General features: G+C 33.5%; 1 protein-coding gene across 1 annotated transcript in view; it reads left to right on the top strand.

Annotated features, from left to right (window-relative positions):
• The window catches only part of LOC114329586 (laminin subunit alpha), a 192,193-nt gene that overhangs the window by 167,199 nt on the left and 15,326 nt on the right, over positions 1-9,668 (top strand). The window contains exon 32 of the mRNA XM_050651827.1: positions 1,272-2,013. Coding sequence (XP_050507784.1) covers positions 1,272-2,013 — 742 coding nt within the window. The remainder of the gene's footprint in view (positions 1-1,271; positions 2,014-9,668) is intronic.

Genomic DNA, 9,668 nt, shown 5'->3' with positions numbered 1-9,668 from the left:
AATATTGAAAAGGCTAAACGCCGATGTTAATAGATAACCTCTGGGAACATGGTGAAACTCGAAACGAGAACCTTAACCAGCCATGTTGGGCCAACGATGTCTTCAGTGGACGAAGTTTTCAGGGACTTTCGGCCCTCGGTAATAACATAATCTCTCATTCTGCGTTTAAATTTTTTAAAAATACTTATTAGTTTTCTCAGAATTCGAAAAAAAAAAAAAGAATGCATTTAAAAAGCATTGAAGCCGGAATTTTTCGCCTACCCAGTTTATGATTGATTAGGGTTTCAATTTTGTGAAATATTTTTCTACTCAATCGTTACTGTTTATTTTCTTTCTCGGGTAGACGCAAAATTTCGGCTCCGATGCATTTAAAATACATTCATTTTTTTCGAATCCTGAGAAATCTAATAAGTATTTTTAAAAAATTTAAACGCACAATGAAAGATTCCTTTATTACCGAGTACCGAAAGTCCCTGAATACTTCTATAATGCTTATTTTAATAGGCTTTTATTATATACACCGTTATCAGGCGTCAACGCCCTTCCGGTAGGGATCTATGGAGGAGTATCACCAAGCCGCAAGCCCTTATCCCTTGCCGTACCGTCAGACACCAGCTTATTCGAGACCAAGTCGTAGATTCTATATAGAATTTTATACTACGACGTTGGCCTTTTTAATTTTTCGATGAGTTGAATAGGGCTTTTCAACGATTCTCATTTGTTTTGAGCTCCTGTCATATGTCGGATAATCCGTGTATAATATTAATATACGACATATGCCACAAGCTCGAAACAAATGAGGATTTGTTTGTGTTCAATATAAATAAATTTGAATATATATTTTTTGTTGCGAATGATCGTAGAAAAAATCATGTATACTACTCGCATTTAATTGCTATTTTGATGCTCGTACTTCATACATTCGCCGTTACGCGGCTCATATCGTATCCGTTATAATCTAGATACTATTATTGTAGGCATTTTCAAGGCATCTTATTTGGAGGTCGTGTGGCCAACTAGGAGCATCTTTTAGCGAGTACTGAATTCTTTCTTAAATCAAAATGTACACCGTTTTTTATGTTTAAAAAACAGACAGAAATTTTTATGAGCTACATACTGGATATTCAATACATATATAATATTATCTCATACAACGTTTAAATATAGCTTATAGCAAATAGCAGACATAATATGCTATGTACAGTACCTAGTATAATTTTTTCATATTTATCAATTATGTTTGTTAACAATGCGTAATTTTCTCTTTTTAGAAAAGACAGATTAAAAAACAAGCTAGAAGACATCGAGAACAAGCTTACCCAATCGAAAGTAAATCTGGACGACTCTGACAAATTTTTAGCGAACGCATCGGCATTACTAGACTTATCAGTGGGGAAATTGAAAGAACTACAAGACGCACCCGAAATTTTAGAAAGCTTTAACAATAATTTCAACAACGAACTGGAAAACAACAAAATAGAACTAGACAACATCGAAAAGCTGAGACCTCAGGTTCAAGAACATGCCACCAACTTATCCGAGCGAGTTGAACAACTGGAGCACATTTTATCTGAATCGCAGTTTGGATCCCAAGATGCCGTGAAAGCTGCTAGAGCTTATAAGGATATCGTAGCAGCTGTGAAGAGTGCTAGAGAAGCAGCAGACAGTGCACAGAATGATACGAATCACGCTGCAGGGATCCTTAATAACGTACAAGAACGTACCAATGATGCTGAGACGAATTCTGCCAAAGTCTTGGACGAAGCTCATAATTCCAAAACATCGACTACTGATACCTTAGAACCTAAGTTGAAGACGTCGAAAGAGATGTATCAGCCGGTAAAGAAAGTGCTAGATGACGCAGGACAGTTGTTAAAAGAGATGGAAAAAATTTTGGAGAATATTCAAATTCAAAATCTAGAAGAAGGATATAGAGTTGCAGCGCAAAATGCCGATGACGCTGCGGAGTCAGTTGGCGAAGTAAAAGAGTCTGTTAGTACATCATATAACAATGTAAGTATTCTACTATTAAGATATTGCTCTTTGTCTTCTTTCATCTATTATTATGAATATTATAATGTTTTATTTTTTTTAATACTTTTATTTATTCTACGCTACATACTTGTTTTCTTTGCTGAACTTGCACCGTTCTGATTTATAACCACGTTTGCCATTACGTGGGCTATAACCTTGGTTTCCAACATTTTGAGACCAGTCGTTTGGAAATCTGCGAATCTTCGATTGTTATAAACTTTTCAGTACCTAGGTATTGTTGTATTATTTTTTTGGGAAAAATTTAGAAAATAAATTTATATCAGAGACCACGAAATTATAGTTTTTTATCGCCCTGTATATGACCAAAAATTGTAATAGGATAATTTAGTTAGTAAGCAGTGTTTTCGCGGAAGGTGAAATCGTTAGGTGTTTTGTTAATGGGTTTTGAACGGAATTAAAACAATGGTGCGGTCAGATTATAAAGTACATTTTATTTCGCTTTGCAATGGACAATAAGACATTTTATAAGTTTTTCTTAGAAGGATAGCCGGTAAACAAATGTATTGAGTTTAGAATGTAAGGCTTTTTGTTTAGCATTTTGAAACAACGAAAAGTAATTTGGTATCTCTGAGAATTTAACAAATTGGAAAGTTGGATACAAAATTAAATTGTTCTTAAGAAATGATAATATGGGGTAGTGGGTAGAAAGGATGTTTTGTGATTGGTGGAAAATGATGGATGGAAGGGATGAGAGTGTTGAGTCTGATTTTGAGGAGAGAAAAATGGTCACTGTGTAAAAAATATCTGGAGACAGTAGTCCAGTTTTTGAAAAGTGAGAAGTCAGTGTAAAGTGGTGAAATTGGCCTTTGCGAGCAGAATCTAGTTGAAACGAAATCGTTGACCGAGTTGAGAAGTTAATTTTCCTGGGACCGAGGAAGATTCCTGTTTCTGTCCAGAACGAGTAGCCGATTGGTATCTATTTGCACAAGATATCGAGCAGAAAGAAAACTCAGTCGAGAATTCGAGCGAGTCCTGTTTGTTTGTTTGTGAAGCAGTTTGGACGAGAGCGACCTTTCGCAACATCCAAGAGTACGTGTGGGAGAATCGAGGACGACGCAATCAGGGAAAAGAAGTAAAGAAGAAACAAAAAGGTTAGTAAATAAAATCATTTGTGAAACGGAGAGAGTTTGTTTATATACACACCATATTTGCTTAATTTTTGTATTGAACAGTTCTATAACATAATTAGTCATTCCAAATTTTTGAAGAAGAAATAAGTAATCAATTTAAAAGGAGAAAAGTAAAATTTATTAAATTTTGTAAGAATAAATAACGAATTATTTAAATATTTTTTTTTTGTTAAAACAGAGGAGATATCAGAATTAAAGCTTAATTTATTAGAAGAGAAATAGTTGCAACAAATTTAGATTTCAGCATATTTTTTAAATCCTGTGTTTATGGTATATTGGATAAATAAATAATATTTTTTAACATTTATATGACATTGAGTGTGTTTAATTTCCCTGTTTTGTCCTGGATGAAGTAAGCAGCTAGAGATACCAGAAGCCACAAACCAAAGGTAAAGCATCAAAAATAAAATATCCCTGAGAATAAAGTTTATTAGAAAATTTAATGGAAAGGGTACCCCCCGTTAAGATAAGCAAAATGCCCTCACTCCCAGAATTAAATTTTATTAATTTTTTTACGTTCTATGCAACTAAAAAATGAGATAACGCGGATTTTTAGCTCGCCACCCCCCTTACCCCTCCCCCCACAGCCGAAAACGTATATTTTTAGATTTAATTTTTTTTAGTTGGGTTCTAATTGATTTAAAAATTTCAAAAAATTCACAAGTATAGCTAAGGCTTTTACAAAACAAGTCCATTTTTTATGGACCCATAGGTCGAGTGTACATAACCTCAATTTTTTTTTTAACTTTTTTAAAACCTATAACTTTTTTTTGAAGGGGGCTGGAGGTCCAATTTTTTTTGAATTTTGTGTATTTTATCAAAAGCTATCTCTTTAATTTTTTTCAGATTTTTCCGTCAGGTGCGCCATTTTGAAAAATTAAGAAAACTGTTTTTTAGGGGGTTTTTGAAGATTTTCTCCATTTTATAAACTGCAACATAGATCAACTCAAGGTTTTGTTAATAGATAATGTATAATTTAAAATAACTGAGTATATTAGGATATTCAAAAATTGGCGAAACACTTTTAAACCCCCCAAAAACCATGTTTTTTAAAAGTTTTGTAAGGATTTTTGCGGATCTAATTATATTTATTGTGGTCGATAGAGCCTGAATATTTTTTTTATTTTTTTTACGTTCTATATGATTTTAAAAAATTAGGACTCACCGCAATTTTAGCCCACTTCCTCTGTTCCCCCTCCCCCATAGCCAAAATATCAATTTTTTGATTTTTTTTAAGCTGGTTTACAATTAATGAATGTTATTCGGAAGCTATTTCTTTGTGGCATTTTTGTAATTAACTATTCTAAATGGTCATTTTTTAGTTAAATTGTGGCTTATTAATAGTTAATAATTATTAAATTATAATATACAAATAATTCACACGCACAGCTGAGGCTTTTACAGAACATCTATTTTTATGGACCCCAAGGTTGAGTGTAAGTAAATTATTATAAACTCTTTTTTTTTGTTTTTTAATACGTATATTTTTTTGGTGATGGATTTATGTCTATTTTTTTTGTGTTTTGTGTATTTTATCAAAAACTATATTTCTGACTTTTTTCAGATTTTTCCGTAAGGTGCGCCATCTTCAAAAATCCGCAAAACTGGTTTGTTCGGTGGTTTTTAGGGATTTTCTCCATGTTATAGACTTCAAAATAGATTAATTCAAGGTTTTTTATATAATGTATATTTTATAGGTAATGTAGGTATAATTTGAAATAACTGAGTTTTTAGGGATATTTTATATAATTTGCTATTGAAAAAACAAACTGCTAGTTTTCACAATCATAAACTTGTCAGGATGGCACGTTCCACAATTAAAATTACGTTTCACAATTAAAACTTCTTTTCAGAAACTATTCAGATATTTTCAGCTTGATATTAATCAACTTTTTTTGGTACGCGGGATCCAGGCCTAATATTTTTTGAGATCAACACAACCTGAATACTTTTTCATTTTTTTACGTTTGATGTGTTTAAAAAATAAGCGTTAGCCCAATTTTAGCCCTCCTCCCTCTCAACCTGCCCAATAAATCATAATTTTTTCGTTTTAATTTTTTTTCTCAGTATATCTGTTGCTCAGTTTGTCCTCAAGTAAACTACATTTAACATAATAATTTCAAATTTTTGCAATATTTTTATATGTATAAAGTGAAGATTTTTATATAAAGTAAAGATGTCATTGTGATATCTTTTGGGTAGGATACAAAAAACAAAAATAAAACAGAATAATCAATTTAAGAAAAATACATTATTTTAATATATCCTACTTCTTGTCGTTTTGTGAATCAAACCATTTAGTTCTTTGTTAGTTTGTATTTAGTAGGTACCCTAATATTACCTTCCATTATACATATTTTAATTATTCAAACATGTGCTTGTACCATCTACATAACCTATATCTCTGCTCTGCCCGCTCTGCCTATTATAATGTCACTTTGATTCACGTTCACTGCCACGTAAAACACCATAAAAAGAATAAGGAAAGTATTACCAAAGAATATATAGCTCCGTATACTCGTAGAGTATTCGGAGAGTATATTCGTTGGTATTACACTTCAGTTTTAAAGTCTTCATCGCTGTCTTCGTCTATTACAGGTATAACATAATATGTATTGTCAAAGAGTTTTGTAAGATATTCTGCTGGCTTGATGATTTTTGTAAAATATCTTCCATGCGATAAATATTATATTATGGCAGCTACATGCGAACAACAGCCTATGGTTATGTTGCCGTTTGCGCAACTCGCATCTACAACAGTATCTATTGTTTAATGTTTTCCGAACCATCTTCGTTTGACTCATAATGCAAATAGTCCATGCTGTATGCTTGTCCCCATTAGGTAAATTATTTCGATTCATTTTTTTGCACAAACTTATTCAAAAACAGGTCCTTATAACAAATCCACATGGTGCCAGGCAGTACGAATTCAAAAAATCAATTTTTTCACTTAGGACAAAATTGTTTTAGATTCTCTGGATCAACCTGAGCAAAAAAGGTCTCTTGTGATTTTTCTATAAAATTGACTGTCGTCGAGTTACATGCAATTTAAAATTTGAAAAACGCGAAAATAGCCATTTTCAAGGCTTAATAACTCGATTAAAAATTATTATTATAAAAGTTATAAAGTGACCAACTCAAAGTTTAAAGTCCCCCCCCTGCAGGAGCATGAAAGAAATTTTTGTCATTATTTTATTACTATTATTTTTAATAATTAAAAATGAGCGCTAAGCACGTATTGAACCGGCCGTCCGCGAGAGATACGTAAATTCATTGGACGTTTTAAAAAAAATATCGATTGGAAGTCAAAAATGCGTTTTAAAAAAATAAAAAAGGGATTTTGAGGTTATATGTATTGTACACTCGACCTACGGGTCTATAAAAAATAGATATGTTTTGTAGAAGCCTCATAAAATTTTTAAATTAATTGCAACTTAAGTAAACAGAAAAAAATACAAAAATTGACGTTTTTGTAGGGACAGGGGGAGGGGCTGGTGGGCTAAAAATGCGATTAGTCTTATTTTTTAATCACATATAACGTAAAACAATGAAAAAAAAATATTCAGGCTCTATCGATCTCAAAAAATATAATTAGACCCGCAAAAATCCTTACAAAACTTAAAAAAAAACATGGTTTTTGGGGGGTTTAAAAGTGTTTCGCCCAATTTCTGAATATCCTAATATACTCAGTTATTTTAAATTATACATAATATATTAACAAAACCTTGAGTTGATCTATGTTGCAGTCTATAAAATGGAGAAAATCCCCAAAAACCCCCTAAAAAACAGTTTTCTTGATTTTTCAAGATGGCGCACCTGACGGAAAAATCTGAAAAAAATCAGAGAGATCATCATCATTCTCTTTGCCTTATCCCTATGCGGGGTCGGCTTCCCTAATTGCATTTCTCCACACAATTCTATCTTGGGTCATATCAATGTTAATCCCCTTTACCAACATGTCCTGCCTTATCGTCTCCCCCCAGCTCTTCTTTGGTCTTCCTCTCCTACTCCTTCCAGGAATCTGCACTTCAGCTATTCTTCGTATTGGGTGGTTAACGTCTCGACGTTGAACATGACCAAACCATCTTAACCTATGCTCTCTCATTTTGGCATCAATTGGTGCCACACCTAGACTTCCCCTAATATACTCATTTCTAATTTTATCCTTCTTTGTCACTCCACTCATCCATCTAAGCATTCTCATTTCCGCCACATGCATTCGCTGTTCCTCTTTCTTTTTCACTGCCCAACATTCAGTTCCGTACATCATAGCTGGTCTTATGGCTGTTTTATAGAATTTTCCCTTCAGCTTCATTGGAATTTTTCTGTCACACAACACACCACTCGCTTCTTTCCACTTCATCCATCCAGCCCTAATTCTACTGCATGCATCTCCATCTATTTCTCCATTACTCTGTAATACCGATCCTAGGTACTTAAAACTATTGCTTTTTACAATCATTTCACCATCCAAAGATACCATTTTATTTGTAGTAGCTCCATCTTTAAATGAACATTCCAAATACTCTGTTTTTGTCCTACCAAGTTTTAAACCTTTTTCCTCCAGAGCTTGTCTCCACTGTTCCAGTTTTTGTTCTAAGTCTCTTTCACTATTTCCTACTAACACGACATCATCAGCATACATTAAGCACCATGGAATGTTACCCTGTATTTTCGCTGTTATCTGGTCCAAAACTAATGAGAATAAATACGGACTAAGCACAGAACCTTGATGCAATCCTACTTTCACATGAAATTTATCAGTCTCTCCCACACCTGTCCTAACACTAGTCGTTACTCCCTCATACATATCCCTCACAATCTTTACATATTCACCAGGGACTCCTTTCTTATTGAGTGCCCACCACAGAATCTCTCGAGGAACTCTATCATATGCTTTCTCAAGATCAATGAATACCATATGAGCGTTTGTTTCTTTACTCCTGTATTTTTCCATCAACTGCCTTATAATGAAAATTGCATCTGTTGTTGATCTACCCTGCATAAAGCCAAATTGATTCTCGGATATTTCGGTTTCTTCACGTATCCGTCTATCAATTACTCTTTCCCATATTTTCATGGTGTGGCTAAGCAGTTTTATAGCCCTGTAGTTTGTACATTGTTGTATATCTCCCTTGTTTTTGTAAACAGGTACCAGTATACTGCTTCTCCATTCGTCTGGCATTTGTCCAACTTCCATAATTCTATTAAATAGACCTGCTAGCCACCTTGTTCCTGTCTCTCCCAATGCTCTCCATACTTCCCCAGGAATATCATCTGGTCCTACCGCTTTTCCTTTCTTTATTTTTTGAAGCGCTTGAGCCACTTCCTCGTTGGTTATTTTGGTGACCATTGCTGCTACTGTCTCCGTTGACTCTACAGGCTGTCTGTCAAATTCTTCATTTAATAAGCTGTCAAAGTACTTTCTCCATCTCTTTTTGACATCCCTTTCGTGAACTAGTATTTTATTATTTTCATCTCGGATACATCTAATCTGATTAAAATCTTTTGCTTTCTTTGCTCTCTGTTTGGCTATTTTATATATCTTCGTTTCGCCTTCCCTGGTATCAAGTTGATCGTATAGGTTTGAATACGCTTCTGCTTTAGCTTTTGCTACTGCTACTTTCGCTTTCTTTTTGGCGACCATATAGTTTTGAAGATCTATGTCCGATCTGGTTTCTTGCCACTTTTTATATAATTTTCTCTTCTCTTTTATGTTTCCTTGTACTTCATTTGACCACCACCAAGTCTCTTTATCTTCAAACTTCTTTCCTGACGTTTTCCCAAGTATTTCAAAGAGAGATAGCTTTTGATAAAATACACAAAATTCAAAAAAAATTGGACCTGCAGCCCCCTCCAAAAAAAAGTTATAGGTTTTAAAAAAGTTAAAAAAAAATTTGAGGTTATGTACACTCGACCTATGGATCCATAAAAAATAGACATAATTTGTAAAAGCCTCAGCTATACTTGTGAATTTTTTGAAATTTTTAGATCAATTGGAACCCAACTAAAAAAAATTAAATCTAAAAATCTACGTTTTTGGCTGAGGGGGGAGGGGTAAGGGGGGTGGCGAGCTAAAAATCCGGGTTATCTCATTTTTTAGTTGCATAGAACGTAAAAAAATTAATAAAATTGAATTCGGGGAGTGAGGGCATTTTGCCTATCTTAACGGGGGGTACCCTTTGGTTTTGTCTTACATAAGCAGTAATTAAAATAATTGAGTAATTAATTAAATTAAGAATTTGCTCATCAATCTCATAAAAGAGAGAAATACAGAGCATAACAGTATATACTGTAAATTCATTTAGGGTATAATATTTGTTTATTGTACCATGCTTGGTGTCTAATTTAATTAAGGTTTTATAAAGGTTATTTTTTACCACATATTTCTTTTCTATTTTCTACTGCTGAAATATGAAGCTTTGTATATTTCTGAATCTACAATGATTTTTGGTTTTTGGGACGTTGTGCACTGAATGTTAC

Source organism: Diabrotica virgifera, chromosome 5 (genome assembly GCF_917563875.1).
Source record: "Diabrotica virgifera virgifera chromosome 5, PGI_DIABVI_V3a".
Classification (NCBI taxonomy): Eukaryota; Metazoa; Arthropoda; class Insecta; order Coleoptera; family Chrysomelidae; genus Diabrotica; species Diabrotica virgifera.
This window is presented reverse-complemented; position numbering and strand designations above follow the sequence as displayed.